The 20,496-nt window shown below is 65.6% G+C and overlaps 7 protein-coding genes across 7 annotated transcripts; 2 read left to right on the forward strand and 5 right to left on the reverse strand.

Moving 5' to 3' along the window:
• Positions 1 to 190: 190 nt before the first annotated feature.
• On the reverse strand, positions 191 to 715 carry Q8F55_007506 (uncharacterized protein; the record flags this gene model as incomplete). Its single annotated transcript, XM_069355931.1, has 1 exon — positions 191 to 715. The coding sequence occupies one exon, from the start codon at positions 713 to 715 to the stop codon at positions 191 to 193; it is 525 nt and encodes a 174-aa protein (XP_069205772.1).
• Positions 716 to 2,570: 1,855 nt separating this feature from the next.
• On the forward strand, positions 2,571 to 4,635 carry Q8F55_007507 (uncharacterized protein; the record flags this gene model as incomplete). The annotated part of the gene is made up of 6 exons (XM_069355932.1): positions 2,571 to 2,961; positions 2,997 to 3,252; positions 3,288 to 3,574; positions 3,609 to 3,946; positions 3,982 to 4,247; positions 4,287 to 4,635. 6 exons carry the CDS (start codon positions 2,571 to 2,573, stop codon positions 4,633 to 4,635), a joined length of 1,887 nt encoding a protein of 628 aa, XP_069205773.1.
• Positions 4,636 to 4,777: 142 nt separating this feature from the next.
• Q8F55_007508 (uncharacterized protein) lies at positions 4,778 to 5,471 on the reverse strand (the record flags this gene model as incomplete). Its single annotated transcript, XM_069355933.1, has 3 exons — positions 4,778 to 5,152; positions 5,202 to 5,279; positions 5,313 to 5,471. The coding sequence occupies 3 exons, from the start codon at positions 5,469 to 5,471 to the stop codon at positions 4,778 to 4,780; spliced, it is 612 nt and encodes a 203-aa protein (XP_069205774.1).
• Positions 5,472 to 6,535: 1,064 nt separating this feature from the next.
• On the forward strand, positions 6,536 to 8,241 carry Q8F55_007509 (uncharacterized protein; the record flags this gene model as incomplete). Its single annotated transcript, XM_069355934.1, has 6 exons — positions 6,536 to 6,555; positions 6,609 to 6,747; positions 6,793 to 6,931; positions 6,972 to 7,115; positions 7,150 to 8,016; positions 8,066 to 8,241. The coding sequence occupies 6 exons, from the start codon at positions 6,536 to 6,538 to the stop codon at positions 8,239 to 8,241; spliced, it is 1,485 nt and encodes a 494-aa protein (XP_069205775.1).
• Positions 8,242 to 9,479: 1,238 nt separating this feature from the next.
• Q8F55_007510 (uncharacterized protein) lies at positions 9,480 to 11,279 on the reverse strand (the record flags this gene model as incomplete). The annotated part of the gene is made up of 2 exons (XM_069355935.1): positions 9,480 to 10,996; positions 11,045 to 11,279. 2 exons carry the CDS (start codon positions 11,277 to 11,279, stop codon positions 9,480 to 9,482), a joined length of 1,752 nt encoding a protein of 583 aa, XP_069205776.1.
• A 4,044-nt stretch (positions 11,280 to 15,323) lies between these two features.
• Positions 15,324 to 16,442, reverse strand: Q8F55_007511 (uncharacterized protein; the record flags this gene model as incomplete). Its single annotated transcript, XM_069355936.1, has 4 exons — positions 15,324 to 15,449; positions 15,484 to 16,074; positions 16,172 to 16,323; positions 16,358 to 16,442. 4 exons carry the CDS (start codon positions 16,440 to 16,442, stop codon positions 15,324 to 15,326), a joined length of 954 nt encoding a protein of 317 aa, XP_069205777.1.
• A 463-nt stretch (positions 16,443 to 16,905) lies between these two features.
• Positions 16,906 to 19,204, reverse strand: Q8F55_007512 (uncharacterized protein; the record flags this gene model as incomplete). Its single annotated transcript, XM_069355937.1, has 8 exons — positions 16,906 to 17,695; positions 17,779 to 17,898; positions 17,954 to 18,028; positions 18,198 to 18,353; positions 18,409 to 18,608; positions 18,690 to 18,789; positions 18,876 to 19,056; positions 19,111 to 19,204. 8 exons carry the CDS (start codon positions 19,202 to 19,204, stop codon positions 16,906 to 16,908), a joined length of 1,716 nt encoding a protein of 571 aa, XP_069205778.1.
• Between the last annotated feature and the right edge of the window lie 1,292 nt (positions 19,205 to 20,496).

A 20,496-nucleotide genomic window follows, 5' to 3' on the forward strand; every position in this document is an offset into this window, starting at 1 on the left:
GCGGTGTAAAGAGTCCTTTGTGTGTTTGTGTGCGTGTTGTGGAGCCGAATGGCCGAAGGGAAAGGGTGGAGGGGGGGTATGTGTCAGCGCGGCCGGTGCGCAACGGGTCGACGTCGTCAAGCGAGCGAGTAGGGCTGACTGGCTAGCAAGAATGCTGACCCGCCCTCGATGGTGGCGGGCGCGTCACTCGCTAGAACGCCGAGCGGTCGTCGTCGCGAAAGTCGCGCGGAGGGCGGCTCGGGATGACTTTGGAGGGGCGGCCGTCGCCGACGGCGTTGAGGCCGCGGCGGTCGTCGGGCATGTTGAAGACGCTCCAGATCTCGTCAATCTTCCAGTTTGCGTCAAAGTGGTAGAAGACGTGCTCCTTGAAGACGTTGATCGAGCCGTCGTCGTTTGGGACCTCGATCTCCATGCGGGCCGCGAGCGTGCGCTTGCCCGTGTCGGCGACGATCATGTCGGGGCGGAACGTCGACCCGGCCTTGAGCATCTTTGCAAAGTTTGCGAGCGTGAACGGGCGCGAGTTGTGTGCGAGCCGCGGCGCGACATAGTATCTGAGCGAGGCCCAGCCGCCCGTGTTGAGCACGCGGAGGTAGTCGCGGAAGTGGGCCGTCAGGTCGGCGCTCGTGATGATGTCGGTCGACGACGACGACTTTTGCGACGAGAGCATGGGCCGGTAGAGGGTGCGGGCGCCCGGTGGCGAGGTGGCGTGGAGCATGGCTGGTGCGGGGGGGGGAGGGGGGGTGGGGTAGCTGTTGGCGTGAAGAGTGTGGTGGCGTGAGCTGCTTATGCAAGCTCTTGGGGCTGTTGTTGGGCTGCTGTTGACGCTGCTGCTGCGTGGCTGCTTCCTTTTGTAGGTGGTCGTCTGAGTCGGTGAATGGGGGAGGAGGGGGTGGACGGAGAGCAACGGGGATTGGCAGCGCGAAGATTCACGACGAGTGACGTCGGTGGGTGTGGGTGTGGGTGTGTGTCTGAGCGCGGCGTGGGTCGCGAGCAGTGGCCGAGGCCGTGGGTGGGTCGAGACGTGGGTGGGTTCTTGTCAACGAGCTTTATTGTGTGTCGGGCGGTGTGCGTGTTGACGGCAATGTCGGTGGGTGGGGTGTGTGTGCGCGTCGAGGTGTGTGGGTGTGTGGCCGACGACGAGATGACGCAGGGGGGGGGGTGGTGCGATCGGCCCAGTTTGGAGCCAGCGGTAGAGATGGCAACAGCGCCGGCGCGGTAGGCACAAGCAGGGCGAGCAGGCGGCGACAACGACAGCGACGACGAGAACGACAACGACGAGAACGAGAACGAGAACGAGAAAGATTGAGAATAGCCTGGTTCTTCGCGGTCAGACGACGGACGGTATGCTCTGGTGCCAAGCACGCACAAGGCCACCCAGGCCCCGGCAAGGCACCAGCCAGCGAGCCAGCGCATGACTCAAGGCCATTATTCTGGGGGTGGACCAGACGCCTCGTCACTGCCCACCCGTCGGGCGTCGGGCGGTGTGCCGTGGCGCGAGCGCGGCGAGTGCAGCGGCGAGTGCAGCAGCTCTACAGCGACCTGGGGAATTGAGGTGCAGTCAGGACACGTCGGATACGCTGGTCGTCCTCTCCCTCCCTCTGGCGTCTGCCAGCCTCGCTCGCTCGCAGCCTGCCTCTCGCAATCCCCGCCACAGGGAAACGAGCGAACACCGCCATGTTCTGGCTCGCGCTTATCCGCGCGCAGCGCCTGAAGATCTCGCGGCGTTAGACGGGCTGCGCGGGGGGGAGTGCCGCATGCGCCGCGGCGTCCGAGTCGGTTGGGGAGCCCAAGCAAACAAGCACGACTGATGCTTGCACACGCCGCCCTCGACGCCGCCGGCCACACCGAACAGGCGCGGGCGCAGGCGCCGCCCTCCCTCTGCGCCGCGCTGGTTGGTCGACGTGGGGCGGTCCGAAGGGATCCGTGCGGGCTTGACTTAACCCTGGTCGTGTGCCTCGCTACGTCATGTGCACGTCACGTCATTGAGTGTGCGAGGGAGGGTGCGAAAGGTCAGCAATGTTGAATGATGAATGCGTGAAACAGTGCTGACTGAATGGCTTGCCGTGGTAGGACGCCGGGTGGCAGGCGTCGCGTGAGACTGGGGGACGAGTGGGCTTCCAGAACAAAAGGATGCGGGCAAGGTCGCCCCAAGCTCGCGGTGTTTCTCCGCCTAGCAATGTTGGGTTGGGCGGGGTGGGGCTCGGGGGCGGCGGGCTGGCTGACGGCGGACAGCATGGTCTGGCAAGCTGACCGACGGGCTGGCAGTGGCATCGGCACCGCGGCGGCACCGCGGCTCGCTGCGAATCGCAGCAAGTAACCAGCATTGGCAGCCTACTCGACAGCGCCCATGACCCGTCGCCGCTGCATGCACACTTACCACATCGCTCGCCGCTGGTTGGGCGGGGCTCGCTGCGCGCGCGCACGCAGGCGGGTGCAGGCCGCAGGCCGCCGCCACGGAGATGGCCGAACGGCGGCACATGGTCGCCCGAAGCCAGCGCGCAGTTACATCACCGCGCCGCACCACTTTCGCCGAAAGTGAGCGGGCTACAACACCCTCTGCATCATCCACCATGGGAGCTCCAGAGACACTGCCGACCAGCACTGCGGCCGCCGCGGCCGCGCCCAAGCCCGCCTCGAGGCGGTGGGCGCGGCTCGGTGCGCTCGTGCTCGCGCTCGGCGCCGCGCCATTCCTGCTCAGCCCGCCCGGCTTCCTCTCCCTCTCGGCCCCGGCCGCGGCCCTCACCCCCGCCCAGCTCGACGCGGCGCTCAAGGCCGCCGCGTGCGAGCAGCCGGACGCCGTGCTCCCGCAGGGGCTGAACGCGTCGGCCGTCGTCGAGGGCGAGAAGGACCAGATCGTCACCTGGCTCTCGGACGCCGTCAAGGTCCCCACCGAGATCTTCGACGTCATGGGCCCCGTCGGCGACGACCCCCGCTGGGACGTGTTCTACAAGTGGTCCGAGTGTGCGTGCGGCCCTGTCGCTCGACGCTGACGGCAGACCTCGAGAAGGCGTTCCCCCTCGTGCACCAGCACCTGACCCGCACCCGCGTGCAGGAGCACGCGCTCATCTTCGAGTGGCAGGGCTCGGACGCCAGCCTCAAGCCGCTGCTGCTCATGGGCCACTCGGACGTCGTGCCCGTGCTGCCTGCCACGCGCGGGCTGTGGACGCACGACCCGTACGGCGGCGAGTATGACGGCGAGAAGATCTGGGGGCGTGGGTCGACCGACGACAAGTCGGGCACCGTTGGCGCGCTGTGAGTTGTCGTCGCGGGGCAGCGCTGACCCCCAGCGCATCGGTCGAGCTCCTCCTCAGGCAGGGCACGTTTCAGCCCACGCGTACCCTCATCCTGTCGTTCGGCAGCGACGAGGAGACGGGCGGCAAGGTCGGCGCCAAGAACCTCGCGGCGTGGATCCTGGAGAAGTACGGCCCCGACTCGATGGCCATGATTGTCGACGAGGGATCGGGCATCTCGCAGGTGTTTGGCGACTGGTTTGGCCTGCCCGCCGTCGGCGAGAAGGGATACCTCGACGTCGAGGTCAAGGTCGAGACGCTGGGCGGGCACTCGTCGATCCCGCGTGGGTAGCATGCTTGGGGTACGCTGACGGCCAGCCCCGCACACAGGCATCGGGCTCATCTCGCTGCTGCTGGCCGAGATTGAGCGCACGCCGCACAAGCCCGTGCTAAAGGCCGAGTCGCCGCTCGTCGGTCTCGTGTCGTGCGCCGCCAACGCGGCCGGCGCGCCCAAGGACCTGCGCGCCCTCATCAACAAGCTCAACAAGTCGATCGAGAAGGGCCGCCCCGACAAGGACATTCTCAAGCGCCTCCGCGACTGGTGGGTCACGGGCTCGGCAGAGCAGGGCGTGCTCCCCCCCGGCATGGGCAAGGCGCTCGTGTCGACGACGCAGGCCGTCGACATTATCAACGGCGGCGTCAAGGTCAACGCTCTTGTGAGTTGGTTGTGTGGGGCATTGCTAACTCCCAGCCCGAGGTCGTTACAGCGTACGTCAACCACCGTATCGACATTTCGTCATCCGTGGCCGAGCTGCAGAAGCGCCTGATCCACACGCTCGGCCCCTTGGCAGAGCAGTACGGTCTCGACTTTGAGGCGTTCGGCGAGGCCGTCGACACGAGCGTGTTCGCCCGCGACGAGGCGTGCCACGGGCGCAGGGCCGACCACGCAAAGCACGGCAAGCACGGCAAGCCAAAGCACGCCGGCAAGCTGACGATTGGCGAGGCGTTCAACTCGTCGTAAGTGCTGCTGCGTGGCGCCGCTCACACCCGCCCCAGGCTCGACCCCGCCCCCGTCTCGCCCTACACTGTCGACTCGTCGGCGTGGCGCCTGCTCGCGGGCACGTCGCGCGGCGTGTTTGCCACGCGCCCCGAGTCGTACCGCAGCGCTGAGGAGGCCGCAAAGGAGCTCCAGTTTGCGCCGTTCCTGTCCACGGGCAACACGGACACCAAGCACTACTGGGCCCTGTCCAAGAACATCTACCGCTTCGCCTACATGTTCATCGGCGCCAGCGGCATGAACAACATCCACACGGTCGACGAGTTCAACGACGCCGACTCGTTTGTCGAGCAGGTGCGTTGGTTTGCCAACTTTATCGTGAATGTGGATGAGAGCCGGGAGATTTGAGGGGCTGTGTGTTGGGTGTCGCCATACGCCACCAGTTAGCCTGTCAGTATCTTCAACATACACCTAGAATGGAATGAATCAAGTCGGTCGTAGTATACACACATGCTCTATGCCCCGCGGGGTTGCCCTCACTGCTCGGCGACTACGCCGCCTCACTCGCCAGCCTAGCCATCTCCTGCTCGAGCTTCTCCCTCTTCTTCTTCAACAGGCCAATCTTGCGCGCCTGCGCAATCGACGCGCCCTTGGTGTCGACCCCGTCCAACCGGCAGCGTGTCTCGCCCTCGTCCCGCTCGTCGAGGTCGGCAAACGTGCTCGGGCGGGCCGGGGCCGCGGGAATGGCGGGCAACCGCGCAGTCTCGAGCATGGCGAGGCGCTCCTCGAGGCGGCGCACGCTCGCGCCCTCGGCCGACACGAGCGTCTCGGCGCGCTGGATGAGCTGCTCGATCTGCGGGCTCAGCGACGCCGCGTACAGCGCCTTGTGGTGGTTGATCTTTGGCTCTGGCACGACGAGGTAGTACTGCGGTGGTGCCGCGTCAGCGGCGCCCAAGGGCTCGGGAAGTACCCACGTGCATGTTGCGGTAGATGGTGGAGAGGCGCGGCAGGTCAGCGACGCCGGGCTCGAGCGCGTCGATGGCGCCAGATATCTGCCGTCAGCTGCTGGCGGAGGGGGCACTCACGCTGCCGACACACGCCTCGGTCGCGCCGACGCACTCCTCGAGGCTTTTGAGAAAGTCGCCCTGTGGGACGGGGTAGAGGCTGTCGCGCGCACGGAAGCCGGCGGGCGCGTACGACTGGCGCGAGGCGAGCGAGGCGGCCTGTGATCTGCGTGCTGTCATGGGTGGAGGAGTGGACGAGGGAGAGGTTGAGCTCGACAATGTTGGTTTGTTGTTGTGGCGGGGGCATTTTACCCCGCACTTCCCCGCATCGTCACGTCCACAATCCTCGACGAGCAGCCCATGACACCCCACGACGGACCCACTGCCGCTGCGACATGCTCATGTGCAGAGGTAGGCAGAACAAGGGCCGCCCCGCCAGCCCGCCGCCGCCCCAAAGTCCCCACAGCACTCGCCGCTAACCCTCGGAGCCGCGGCGCCAACGCCTAACGGCATGCTGGAATGCGCGATGGGGGCTACGATGAGCCGAGCAGCCCTGGGAGAAGCAGCTGCCACGCCACGGCGACGACAATGGCCTCGTGTCCGCTACCAGCGTCTCGCCCGACCCGACGACGGGGACCGAAAGCCAAAGCCAAAGCCTAAGCCTATGCCACTCGTTCCTCGCTGCCTCGAGGCCTTCTCGTGCCAATGTGGCGCTTGATCCGCCTCGTTGGCGCCGTTCGCGCGCATCTGCTCGGCAGCGCCAGCTGCCAGCTGCCTCGGCCCGCCCGCCCGACGACGACCGACGACCACGCCCCCCCGCTCGGACCACTGCAGACTCGCCCTGCCGCGTGGCGGCTGGCGGCCCGAGCTGAGCGCTGAGCGCTGAGTGTGCCGCGTGCCGACGAGTGAGATCACGTCAAGCCGTCCGGCAGCCGGCAGCTCGGCAGGTCGTCGTCGACTGACCCACCCCGTGGCGTCGTACTCGACGTCGGTGGCCCGTGCGCATCGTCACCACGGCGTGAAACGCTGCACCTGCTGCACCCTCTCGGCGCTAGCGGCCGGGCGGGCGGATGACGGAATCAACAGCAGCGACAAGGAAAGAAGCATCCACGACACATTCTACTGCCACCTCTCTCATCTCGACGACGACCACGGCCACGACGACCACAACGGCACGCCAGTCACCCCCCGGCCGCGACGATCAGCCCAGTCAGACCCACTAACCTGCTCACGTCCAGCGGGTGGGGTCTGGCTCTGGCTACAAATACCGCTCCTGCTCTCACAGCCACCTCGCCCAGCGCACCATGGCGCAAATCAGCATCAGGTGCGCCGGAGCTGCACTACCCACCGGCCACCCCCACTGACGCCCACCCCCAGCGCACTCGCCGACCCCGTGTCCATCGTCCACATCCCCGTCGACGTCGCGCAGGCGTACGCGACCCAGCTGTACTGGACCATCAACCGCGCGCCGGCCGACAGCGCCGCATTTTTCAACCTCACGTCCAACCGGATAGAGGTGAGCACAGGTCGGCACGGCCATCCCGGGGCGAGCTAACCCCAGATTTCCGTCTTTGCCGCCGTCCCCTTGATCGAGTCCGAGTGGGGATGCCCAGAGACGGGGCCGGTCCGCGTGCACTCCAAGTGGCGCGTGTTCCACCTCGGCTCGGGCGAGACCGAGCTGCTATCGTCGTCCAACTATGGTAGGGGCAGCGCCGGGGGTTGTGTGCTGACGCTCGCCAGACTCGCCCAATATCCGCCATGTGTCGGCGCCGCTCGCTGCCGCCGGCATCTCGATCCTGTACCAGAGCACGTATACGGGCGACTTTCTGCTCGTCAAGAACGGCGACTTTGACCGCGCCTCGTCGATCTTTGCGCTGTGCGGATGTGAGTCGGGGCTTGCGTGCCCGCTAACCCGCAGGGCAGGTGTCTGCCGAGACGGCGAGCGTGTCGCCGCTGCCCCGGCGGCTGAGCTCGCACCGGCTCTCGCAGCCGCTGCTGAGCCTCGCGCTCGAGCAGCCGCAGCCCGACACGCCGCCAGAGCACGAGATCACGGTGCTCAACGGGGCGCTCGCGTGCGTCGGGCTCAAGGAGATCGACTCGCGCATCGTCGAGAAGCTGCGCAACCTCATGGTGTGGCCAGAGCGCGTCATCGACGAGATCGAGGCGGACGCCGAGCCCGACGACGCGCAGCTACACCACCGGCACCGCCCGTTCATAAGCTACACGCGCACCGAGGACGACGGGGTGAGCATCATCTCCGAGGTGCGCATCCTGCGCGCGCTCCTCATCGACAAGGACGACATGTGGGACGCGACGGGGTTCCGCTCCGAGCTCGAGGGGGAAACCGACGTCGAGGACGAGCTCGACGAGGACGTGTTCGTCAGCAGCCCCGTGCGGCCCCCGCTCGCCGTCGACGAGCAGCCCCTGCCGGCGCCAGACCGCGGCGCCGCGACGCCGACGCGCGCGACCTTCCGCAACGCGCCGACCTCGCCCACGACGCCGACAGACAGCGGGGCCACGACCCCGCGCTACAAGTTTGACCACGCGCTCGGCTTCACCCCGCTCCCGGTGCACCAGCGCACGCAGAGCGAGGGCGTTGCGCCGGGCCCGCCAGACGACGCGCGCAGGCGGCGCAATACCGACGCCGTGCTCCCGCCGCCCCGCCCACCGCCGTCCGACTCGGGCGCGAGCCTGCCCTCCGAGCTCGGGGTAGGCAAGCGCAAGCGCTGCCTCCAGCTCGACCTGCGCGGCGTCGCGGGCGCCTCGGGCGGGCCAGTACACATGGGTAGGTCTCTCTGCTGCTTGGTACCGCGCTCACCTCGCGGCCTCGATAGACCGCTCCGGCCTCGTGCTGCAGTTTTCGAACGTGCTCGAGTCGAGCCAGGTGCGCATGCTGTACAACTCGACGACGCATACGGCGAACATTCTCGTGCGCGCGAGGGATGTGCACTTGGCCAAGCGGCTGCTGAGTGGGGGCGAGGGGGCGGGGGCGGGGGCCGACGCGGCGTAGTGCGGCGCGGTAGCGGTAGAGCTGCCCGGAGCAGCAGATGCATGTGTTGTGGCAGGGGCGAGAGTGCGGCGACCTACAGCGCCAGCGCATGCAGCACCGAGCGGCGCGAGCGACGTTCAACGCTCGAGGCCCGACGCGTCGACGCGTCGGCCTTGCCGTCGACAACACCAACACCTGCCAGATCTGGCGGGGCCAGAACGAGTAATACAACCAAATAGCAGCTTACGGCAAGCAAATAGGTTACGGCAAAACGCGATCACGGCAGCGTACGTACGCAGGGCCTGCTCGCCCCGAGATCGCGCTTGCGAACAAGCACTCGGGGAGGTCGACGCAAGCTCAACACAAGCTCGGTGGCGCTGGAATGCGGCGCGTTGGTACTGCCATGGTGCAATTGAGCAGCGGTGGCGCCGCGGCACGCACGCAGCGGCGCGACTGGTTTCTGTTGGTGGCATGTGCATTGGTCGAGGGGACAAAGTACATACTTTGCGACGTGGCCCATCGCGACGCGTCGAGGACAGCTCGCTTGTGGCCTGACGACGTGTGGGGTGCAGCAAACGCAAACCCCGCCCAAGCACCTAGCTCGGCCCAGAAACGCAAACACGCGCGCAGCTCGCCGCACGCCCCGCACGACGGGCCAGAACACCACAACACGCCGCACCGACAAACACCCGGCCAAATGAATCGCAGCGCGTCAACACACGCGCACACGCGGGGCCACCACGTCATGTTCGCACAAACACCCCCAAACACGCCTCCCCTTGGCGCCGCCACAGGTATGCAGGTGCACCTGCACCTGCACCAAACCCTGCAGCACCGCCCGTGCACGTCCGACTGCACTTGCACGCTTTGGGCGTGTTTGTCTCTTTACGACGTCGACGCCGCCGCCCCCGCCCACCGCCGCGCCGAGACCGACGCGAGACACAATCCACAACCCACGACCACGAGGCCTCGCGCCATGTTTATCGAGGGTGCCGCGGCACCATCACTTCCACTTTCGTCGTGTTTATTTGGGGCCCTCGCCCACCCTCGCATTGTTTACACGGTGCATTGATGACTATGATGTGACATTCGGGGCATGGTTGGACGTGATGGTGAAGGAGCGACGCGTTCGACGCGCGCCCCATGACTATGAGTTGGAGAGATGCACTGATGGGTTTTGATACAAACGGGACCGCAGAACAACGCGCGAGGAGCACCAGCTCGCTCGCAGAGGAGACAAAAGAAACAAAATGGCTGGGTTACCAGCCGCGCTGCGTAAAGGGAGGCACCGGTGCGGCGAGGCCGTACTCGCGGATCGTTGACGCGCCAATCGAGCGACGCTCGCTGTCGTCAACGTCCATGAGTCCAGACTCGTCGTCGTCGCTGTCGTTGCCAGATCCCAGCAGCGCGCCGAGGCGAAGGGCAGAGTCCGGGGGTGAGAATGTGCCGCCCCTCTCTGAAGGGGCGGGTGAGGGCGAAAAGTCGTCGGGGATGTACACTGCTCTGCGAGAGCGAGGTGCAAAGGCGGGCGATCCTGGCGACGATGTCGCAGGGAAGAGAGCAGGGGCGAGGTCGGCAGGTGCCACATCAGCGCCGTGCTCCCAGAGCATGCGGCGCTCAGTGGTGAGCGGGAGATCAGGAACCACCGTCACGCCAGAAGAAAAGCCCTGGCGGGTAGGCGTGTCGTCGTCCGACGAATGCGTCGGGAAGCGCCAGTTGTTCATCGCCGGGTGATGCGCGTTGGGAGTGAGGTGCTTAAGGCGAACAGGCGTGACGCCAGGCGAATCAAAGCGGTTGCGAAGAGGCCTGGGAAGAGCAGGGCCCGCGTTCTGGGGCGTGAACGAGATGCTACGACGCTGGCTGAGGTTGGGCGAGGCCGAGCGGCGGTGGCGTCCAGACTTGGGGGCGGAGACCGGCGATGCAGTGGCAAGGTACAGTGCAGTGTGCGACTCGGAAAGTGAAGACTGGTGGGCGTACACGCTGGGAGGGCGGCCTTGAACAACCGACGAGCGGCGGTCAGGAGCGTTGGGCGCTCCTGGAGGGATGACACTGCCACGCCCGCGGAGAACGGGCGAGGGAGTGCGAGCAGGGCGAGAGTTGACGGGGACGAAGGGCTCGTTGATGGGCGTAGAGGGCCTCTTCTCCTCGATCTCCTCGACGTGGAATGACTGCTCCATCAACAGGATTTCATCCAGCACGTCGTGCATGTCGCGTCCAATGGTCATGGCGCTAGAGCGAGGCACCATTCGTGGGCGACCCCCGTTGGCCTTGAGGGTGGAGCGGGCCGAGGCTGGCTCGTGGAACGCGTTGGCGTGGAGCTCCTCGCATTCGTCCTCGAGGATGGCATCGTCGATGGCGACGCTGGCCGTGTTGCCACCGTAGCGAGAGCTCGAGGTAGAAGGGTTGCGGCTCAGGCTGCTGGCAGTCGACAGGGAGAAAATGGACGACGCGTTCGAAGTGTTGCGCGAGTGGGAAGAGACGAGCTCGGGGACGCGTGATGGCGACAGGACAGACGCGGCAGATGGAGCGCGGTTCGAGTCTGTCGAGATGGGAGAAGCGCTGTCCTCGGCACGACGGCGAGCGCGTCTTTCACCACGGCGCTGGTCGGCACGGTTCATGCGGCGGTAGTGGGATGCGTCCCAGTCGTCGCTGTTGCTGGCAATGGACGCGACCGAGGGAGCGCGTGATGGATCCGTGTCCGTGTCGGCTACAGAAGAGTACATCGACTCTCCCCGGATGTGGGTAAGAGACGAGAAGGCATCGCCGCGAGCGCAGTCTAGGATATGGGTCAGCGGGCTTCTTTGATGAGATCGCGATCTCGTACCGATTGAGCAGTAGATTCCCTTGCCGGTCTCTACGCGCTTGCCACAGTAGCACTGGTAGGCGCGAGGAGGGCTATATGTCGACGCGTCGGGGGTGATTGGCGTCTTTGGGCAGAAGACCATTGATGAAGAGGCCTCGGCGGCAGTCTGCCAAGCCGGCTCGGCAGGCTGGAGAGGGAGAGCCTTGAGAGTAGCCGCGGTGAGGCGCTGGTCGGACGAGACGTACGAGGCTGGCATTGTGATGGATGTTTGCCGCCAAGTCGCGTGCCAGGTCGAGTATGAGTTTTGGTTTGGGTGTTTTGGCACAAGTGTCGCCTCTTGCCAGAGAAGCTACGAGTAGTCGAGGAGCAGTAGGGTATGAACCAAGATATCAAGAGGGCAAAAGTAGTAAAAGATGACAGTGAAGAGAGCCGAGTCGACCGTGTATGTGGTGGATGGTCGTTCTAGACGCGCATCTAGGATGACTGGAGCGGCGAGGTTTTTGAGGTGGGGACGATGAGGTCGAGAGTGGGGGTGTAGGTGTGGGTGCGGCGGGGCGGGTGGCTGCTCGAGTGGGTGATGGGCGGCGCACAGGCGTGTAGGTGGATGGGGGGCGGCGGGTGGGGGGCGACGAGGTCGGTGCGCAGATCCACGACGCGTGGTGGGGCGAGAGGGTAATGTGTGACGACGGGGGTGACGATCGCGAGCGAGCCACACGAGACGGCCACGACGAGTCCAACAATGGAGAAGATTGAAACGGGGGGAGAGGGGGGGTGTTTGTGCCCAAACTTGTTGATGTATATGCGTGAGTGAGGAGTAAACAAGAGAGAGGGGGGCGTTGGATGCGTCCAAGGCAACGAGGATATGAACGTCCTACATGAAGGGACGGAGGCGTCGCTGGCTGAGGGGAGGTAGCACTGATGGGGGGTGGTGGGGTGTCTCGGCTGACTCTTTCCTCTGGCGCCACGCCGTCGCCAGTCACTGGCAACTTGGGAACAGGGTCGTGCGCTCTGCCAGGGGGCGCAGTGTGCCGAAAACAACTAGCCAGGGACCCCTGCGCCCGTGTGCGCCCCGCCGTGCGCTCCTTGAAACGCGTCGTACGGCATGGATCAGGGAGCTGCCACAAGCGCCCAGAGAGGCCAAGGGATTAGCCCCATGGGCGTTCAGGGAGCGCTAAACCCTATCCTCAGGGCCGGAATTCTGTCTTTGCCTCAGCGGGCGTACCGACTTGCGACGTCGTGTTTGCGCTCCAAATGACCCGATACGAAAGAACCGCCTTCCTTCCTTCCCGCGGCCGCCACGCACTACCACTACCGCAAGCAACGAGCCAGTCCATTCCAACGCGACGACAGGTGCACATCTGGAAATGCTGACGCACGCACGCACGCATGCGCACTGGCAGTCAGTCGGAGCAACCAACCGTGCAGCAAGCGACCATGATACGCGCTCATTCAAACCGCCACCATTTGCTCCCGTCAATGCTGCAAAGGGATCCCGCAAGACGCGTCCCTGCAGCCTACCCAGTCCCACCGCCTTTTGCCTGTCGGACGAGTCGGGCGCAGGAAGCCTCTTTTCCTTTCGGACGCTCTGCATGTCCTGATTGTGACTTTGTTGGGCCCTAGACGAGATCCTATCAGCAAGACGAGATGCAGCCGCGCTATCAATAGTGTGCTGTCGCAGCCCACCCGCTCGACGCCAACGAGATATCCGCCCTCTACCCTCTACCCTCTGATTGAAAAATCAAAAAAGAGTCACAAACAGCAGCGTTACACTTTGTACTGTTACAGCCCTCGAACAATGGATCCTGACAGGGAGGAGGAGGAAGGAGAGGGGTGGGGTGGGGAGAATACTCATGACGATGAGTCATGCTGCGGCGAGTTGCGAGGGGCAAGGTAATGCGGTGCAGCTGGCTGGCTCGAAACGTGGCGACGCGTTCCAGCGGCGACGTATGTAGCTGCGACGTGTCGGCGTCGCGACCTGTTGTTGACAACGAGAGCCGGGCAGCGCAGTCAGCCAGGACGTGGCGGCGTGGCGCAGGCCTGGCCCAGCCATGGCGCAGCTCGCCAAACGACCATGACTCGCCTCGTCGGTCAGCAGCTCACAGACTGGCCCACGCCAGCGGGGACCAAAAACGGGGGCCCAGCTTACACCCCCCGGCCCGTGCCAGAAGCATCACATTACGCCGGATACTCACCCAGCGAGGCCTAAGCGGGCCAGGACGGGGCCGCAGTCGCTGCGCGCACAACCGACGGGACATGGTCGCGACGGCGACGGGGCGACGCGACACAGGCACGGCCGGGAGGAGCAGCGGGCTGCTTTGTCTCCGCTGAGTTGCACCTGACAGAGTCAGTCCAACTGCCACGCGGCGGGCGGCTCGCTCGCGCGCCATGCCGTCAAGACGCGCCCGGTGGCACCGGCAGGCGCGGCAGGTGTTTATCCGAGCGAGCTAGCGAACCTACAAACCTACGCCTGGGCGACGGGTCGACGCTGCGCCGTCGAGCTCAGCACAGTCTGCCGACACACCCCTCCCGCACCTTCCTCTTCCAGGCGGTTCCCGGGGCAGACAGACGCAGACGTACCCGGTCCGGTGGCCTACCCGGCCCCTGGTATCTCATGTCCCCTCGTCCCCTCGTCCCCTCCCGCGGAGGTCGACGCGACACGGCCCCCTGTCCCCTCCCCCTCGCCCCCTCGCGTCGCGTCGCGACGCGTCTGCGGCATCGACTAAAGTAGAAGTGCAGGGTGGACATGGGAACATGGTTCGCGCATGAGTGCGGGCCGGACGGGCTGCAGACGCAGCCGGGGCTGACATCCGTGCTGTGGTACGACCGAAGCGCGCGCAGGCCTCAGCCGCCGGTCGAGACACCGACGCGCGCCGCTGCGCTGCCCTCCTCGCTGCGGCCACCCCGGCGAGTGTTCATGCCGCCCACGCACGCGCACATACGGCCTCGCCTGGCCGCAGCTTCGCGCACATTCCACCCCGGCCGTCTGATCACCGTCTCACGTCGTCCACGTCCACATCCCCTTCATTACGACCCCTGCCGTCGGGCGACCCAGAAACTTTCTTTCAAGTGATTTCTGGCGAAGGTTAAGGGGCCGCCGCGGCTCCGGGTTGTCACGCACGACTCTTCTGCCGGTCACGATGAGCTGCAAGGCCGAACGTACGTCGTCACGCCGACGGGTGGCCTGGGCTCGAGGTCAACCGAGGAGGCGGATGCCAGCCAGCAGGCGAGGCCCACATGCCGCTGAGTAGCGCCTCCTTTGGGCGGCACTCGACGCGCAAGACATGGCGCCACGCTTCCAGCGGCAGCGAGTGGCGAGGACACGGCGGCGTGAGTCGAGTGGCACGGCGTCGCACAGTGGCGTTCACATCCCCAGCCGCCTGCCGTGGCGCAGAAGCCGCCCAAGGCTCTCGGGGCCGACGGTCGCCGTCCGAAGAGTGGGTCCCGTCGCCCGATGAGTGGTCGCCCGATGGCATCCCCAGCGTCGGCTACTGTCCTCGACGAGCGCGCCACGTCGTACAGCCTGCTTCGCCACTGTCGACCTTGCACCCGCCGGCTATCGAGCAGCGGGTCTGCCTCTGCTCTGCCCAGCCGCGTCGGCCCCCTTGCGACCCCTCCACCCCCCCCCCCCCCCCTTATGCCACACCCGCAGACCCACGAGCAGGCACTGACCTCGGAGTTATTCACTGCCGCGCGGAGCATTGTCGAGGGGCGACTCGGCGTACCTCTCCCGGCGTCACTCGTGACGGCTGCGACATCGGGTCCTCCGTCGCCGACAGCGCATGCTGCCCGCCCACGGCTCGCAGCGCCGAGCCGCCCCTTGCCCGGCGCCGAGCCGGAGGCTTGGCTGCAACCGTTTCCGTCGTCTCTCCCCCCTCGTCTGCGTTCCCGAGGCACAGGCGTCAGATCGTGATGGCCAACAGGGGCCCGCCCCAACGTGCCTCGCGGCCCACATGGGCCGGCTGGCACCGACCTGGCAATGTCCCGACCTGGCAATGTCCCGACCCAGCCGTAGACAGCGCTCCCGCGGTGCGTTCCGGATCCTGCGCTGCGGTGGGAGCCGGCGGCGCGGTCGGCGTCAGTCCACAAGACCGTAGCAGTCGTACCACCAGTCGCTCGACCTGTCAGCCCACACACGGCACACTTGCATGGCATGGCAGTGCGCCGGCAGCAGGATGGGCCTGCATGTCCCAGATATGTCTAGGTGGCGGCGGCCCCGCCATGGTGTAGCCCCGCGTGTCAGTTCGACGAGGCACCCCCAGAAGAGGGTCTTCATAACTGCCCAAGGCAGCTCCGCCCGGCCCTACGCGCCCGCGTCCTCCTGAACAGCCGCGAGCCCGGCGTACAGCCCATGCTCTGTCCCGAGGGCGTAGTTGAACGTCATCTGCGCGAGGAGGCTCGGCGCGGGGCTGGGCGGCGAGAGTTCGAGCTGGGCGTCAGCGCACCCCCACACCCCCACCCACCCAGTCAATCACATCGGCGAGCATGTGCGCCTGGCCCACGGCCATGCCGGCCAGCACCTCGTGCTGGACGTGGACGACGTGCACGTGGAAGTGGTAGTAGCTCGGCTGGTAGTGCACGAACAGCCTCAGCTGGCCCGCCTCGACGCCGTAGCGCTCCGCCGCCGTGGCGTACGCCGTAGCGCTGATCCGGCGCAGGAGGGGCAAGTGCTCGCGCGTGAGGTCGCGGATGCTGCGGATCCCCCGCGTCTGCACCAGCGCGGTGAGGTACAGCGCCGTGAGGGTCACGCCGTCCCACTTGAGATCCGGCGTCAGCACGAAGCCGGTGCGCGGGTCCGTGTCGCGGAACACGACGCGCTCCGCCTCCTTGCGCCCCTCGAGGATGGCGTACACCCACTCCAGCCGGTCCGGGGGAAACGACGCGATGTAAGGCTCCACGACGGACGCGTACGCCGCCGGCGTTTCGCGCAGCACGCGCCGCTGCTGCGCCGTGTACTTTTTGATGTGGACGTCGGTCGCCGGCCAGATGACCTTGAGCGCGAGGTCGGGCGGCGAGTCGGGCGTGCGGGTTATGAGCGCGTTGGCGGAGAAGTACTGGGGTGTGAGTGGGCGCCGCGGGGGAGGGGGGGGGGCGGCGGCGGGGGGGGGGGGGGGGGGTTGTGGGGGGGAGGGGGGGAGGGAGGAGGCTCACCGGCCGGTTCTCGAGAAACACGTTGACGCCCTCGAGCCCGTCCTTGACCAGCCCCGGCGCCGCGTCACTCGCAATCGCCGTCCGCTGCACGTGCACGATCGCCTGCTGGCCGCGCAGCCGCCCGAGGAGGTAGACCGAGCCCGTCGTCGTGCCTTTGGTGAGCGCTGCCCCCCACACCCGACCCACTCTCCATCAGCACGCGCTCGTGCTCATACGTCGCGAGCGTCGCCAGGTCGCATGGCTTGAGGTCGGTGTCGGCAGCGTCACTCATTGTGTGCGCAGCAGTTGTCAAATGGCAATGACGCGAAGTGTAACGTAGAGAGTTATCGCTGCGAGTCGGAGCCGATCTTGCCCTCCCCCGGCGGACCCATTTTCACCAATCTTATCTGTGGCATTGTCGTGGACTTGGCACTTGACTCGGTGCCCTTTGATAGACTCAACTCGCCCATGACTGACCCGGTCCTCGCTCGAGTTCACTGCCCCGCCCCCCTCCCCACGTCACACGCGATAACTTTGATGACATTCCGATACTGATAAAGCAACTATACACCGAACAGCGTACACTGATGCGTCTCCTCCTCCTCCTCGCGATGAATGTCCAATGCTGTCTTGTGCCTGCCACGCAGGCTTTTTTTCACAGGATGAATGATACTTTAGGCACACGTCCGCGCGCCGTGGTCGGCTCGCGCGACTGACAATGAGGGGGTAATGCGATGTGCTCGACCCGCGCCCGCTTAGAGGCGGGGCGTGGTCGAAGGCGAGTTGTCGACATATGGGCTCCACTGCTTCTTCCTCAGCTCGTCGATGAGCTGCTCCTCGGTCAGGCCGCGGAGCTCCTCGGCAGTGTCCTCGCCGGCCTTCTGGGCAGCGATAACAACGCCGGCGGCAACCTTGGCAGAGACGTCGCGAATTCTGTTGAGGCGAGGGTACAGGAGGCCGGCCTCGGTCTCCTCGGGCGTCAGGGCTTCTGACAGCGCGATGGCCGACGCCGTGATCATCTCGTCGGTAATGTGCTTGGCGCCGGAAGCGAGCGCACCGAGGCCAATACCGGGGAAGACGAGGAAGTTGTTGCCCTGTCCAGGCTCGCGGAGCTGGCCGTGGTAGGTGATGGGGTCATATGGCGAACCCGAAGCGAAGAGCACACGGCCGTCGGTCCAGTTGAGGGCGTCCTCGAACGAAAGCTCGCACTTGGAGGTGGGGTTGGAGAGGGGGAAGATGATGGGGGCCTCGTTGGTCTCGGCGAGCTGACGGACGACGTCCTCCTCGAAGGCGCCAAAGGTGGTCGAGAGACCGACAAGGGCGGTGGGCTGGACGTAGTCGACAACCTCCTTGAGGGTCTTGTACTCCTTGCCCTCAGTGTCCTTGCGGATAAAGTACTCCTTGTGGGAAGCGAGCTTGCCGGCAACTACGTCGTAGCGGGTCGAGGTGATGAGACCCTTGGTGTCGATGAGCCAGAAGCGGTCACGGGCCTCGTCCTCGGACAGGCCCTGCATCTTGAAGAAGTTCATCATCTCCTTGGCAACACTGGGTGCGAGTCAGTTATCTTTCTCAGCCGCGAGACTTGGCCGGCGGGCCCGAGCGTGGGCCGCCGGTAAATTACCACTCACCCGACGGCAGCAGAGCCACCACCCAGGAACACGACCTTGTGGTCGGTGAGGGGCCTTCCGGAGGCCTTGGACGCCTGCCTTGCGGCCTTGATGAAGCCGCCAAGGATAACCGAGCCGGTGCTAGGGGGACACGTCAGCCAAGGTCATTGCGTCTGCGGTCGAATCATTCACTCACCCCTGGATGTCGTCGTTGAACATGCGGTGCGTGTTCTGGTACTTGTCGAGGAAAGCAAAGGCGGCCTCAGAGTAGCTGTCCGGTGGTCAGCACTGGCCATCTCGTGTGATTGTGGGGGCGTGGGGTGCGGCAACGTTGGGGCCTGGGGCCTGGGCGCAACGCAAGCCGGCGGTGCCGGCGGCAATCGCGGACAGTTGGGGTGGGGGCCTGTGCGCAGGGGTAACAGGATGATGGGGCAACTCACAAGTCCTCGTGCTGAATCACAGTGTTGGGGAAGGCGTTGGCGGCGGCCGACATGAACTTGTCCATGAAGACGGACGCCTCGTCGAGGCCGACACGGGGCTGCTTGAGGCCAAGGTACAGGGGGTCATTCCTAATGGACTCGGTGTTGGTTCCCATGCTACGACAACGTCAGCCAATCGCACACATAGTCACACGACTCGACGGTGACTCACTCGAGGACAACGGGGAGGGTGCCCGAGGGGTCAAGGCCACCACCGGCAACGTAGAGGTTGAGCTTGCCGACCGAAATGCCCATGCCGCCGAGACCAAGGTCGCCAAGGCCAAGGATGCGCGAGCCATCGGTCACGACAATGATCTGGGGCTGGTGCTTCAGGGTGGCCGCGTACTCGGCAAGGATGGTGGGGAGCTGGTCCTGGCGGCAATGTCAGCAATGACCGCAAAACTAGGCCGGTGCGAGGTAGTAGCCGCCTCCACCGGCGGTGCTCGGACTCACCTGGTCCTCGATAGAGAGATAGAGGCCCTCAGGTCCGCCATAGACGTGCGAATACTTCTGGCATGCCTCGCCGACGGTGGGGGTGTAGACAATGGGGGCACTGAGGGTTTGGTTAGTGGCGCTCCAGGCCAGGAAGCGATCGGCTCGGTGGTTACCCGGCCGGCGTCCGCCGATCCTGCTACTTACAGGTTGACGAGATCGGCCTGGATGGCGGAGAAGAAGAGCTCGGGGTCCTGCTGGCGGACGCGCGAGAGGAGACCGTGCTTGCCAAGGGGGGAGGGGGTAGCGGCGAGCTGGTGCTGCAGGCGGAGGAGCGACTGCTCGCGGGTGATCTTGGGACGAGCGAGAGCGACGCCACGGCCAAGAGCTGAGCGGGCGTGTCAGTGGTGCGGGTATGGCGGCATTGAGCTGTGCTACTCACGAATGGAATTTGACTTTGGCGTGAGGGGAGGCGAGGGGCCGGCGCCGTTGGCACCATTAGGGAGGTGGGAGGAGAGCTTGTGCGAGGTCGTCATGGCGGTGGTCTTGACTGTGGGAGTGGGTCAGCTATGAGGCGTGGTGGGGAGCAGAGAAAGGGAGGCGAGGCGAGGTCGGGTGGCACCATGGCCGGGGATGGGGGGGGGTGGGGGGGTGGTGGAGCCAACTAACCTGGCGAGTGGTATTGGCGGGATAGGGTGGTGGTGGGGGTGGTAGTGGTGGTGAGGGGGAGGCAGGCAGTGGGGCGGAGGAGGGTACGAGCAGACTGGGCTCTGGCAATGATCATTGGAGAGGGGCCTCTTGTGGGCAAGAGTGGTGGTGGGTTATATACAAAGGGGGGGTGGAGGGAGGGGGGTGTGGGAGGCCGTGGGGCTGGGGGCTGGCGTGGCTCTAGCTAGCAGCACTGATGGTGGTTGTGCGAGCGAGGCGGGGGCGATGGGTTTGTGGGCCTCGGCAGATGTTGGGACCTGTGCCAAAGTTGTATCGAAGTGGAGGAGGGACCGCGGGTGTCACGCCTGGGGCTTCGTGAGTCGATATCTGAGCCTGGCCTTAGTGCATACGTGCCGCGACTGTGTCATGCCGCGACGACGCAGCGCAGCGCGGTTAGAGAGCGCGGGCGGGCGGGCGGGCGGGCGCGGGGGGCGCGGGGCGCATTACCCCAATCAAACTGACGCAGAACGCGTCAGGAGAGAGATTCCATTACAATTTCTCAGTGCGGGCGGGTCGCACGGTGGTGGCGACTCGCCGGATCAATCTACACTGCCTACACCCGGCGACTCTACGGCACTCTAACTAGCCGAGTAGCACTCGACTCAAGCCGTGGGTCCCAACAATCCGTCAAGTCCAGACAGCCATGCATGTAGGATCAATCAGCTGCCTGCTCTGCTCGATGCATCATCATCATCATCCTACACGGCCATGCCAATCCATACGCTCTCACAGGGGCAAATCCCTCGCCTCTTTTTTTTAGACGCTCGCTAGCAGCAGAGCAGCACTGCAGCGAGCGCAATGCTCGCGCCCGCTTGCTTTCCCCCACGTAGATTGACGTCGTCGCTATGCACACTGCAATGTCCCCACGCCCACGCCGTTCCCTCTGTCGCTCGCGCCCGCCTCGGTCAACTGCAACAATAGGATAGGAATAATTCGAAATCATGTTGGCGCCGCATCCGTGTTCTCCCGACGATTCGATACCGAACAACCCAAGCATGACATTGCGCGATCGTCGCCTGGCTGGCGGGCGGGCGGGCTGGCGGGCGACCTGCTGCCTGCCTGCTCGCTCCTTGGCGCGCGCGTACACCGACGCCGACAGCCCTGCAGGAGCTAAGTGCGC

This window comes from Vanrija albida (assembly GCF_041260175.1).
Source record: "Vanrija albida strain AlHP1 chromosome Unknown contig_6, whole genome shotgun sequence".
Taxonomy (NCBI): domain Eukaryota; kingdom Fungi; phylum Basidiomycota; class Tremellomycetes; order Trichosporonales; family Trichosporonaceae; genus Vanrija; species Vanrija albida.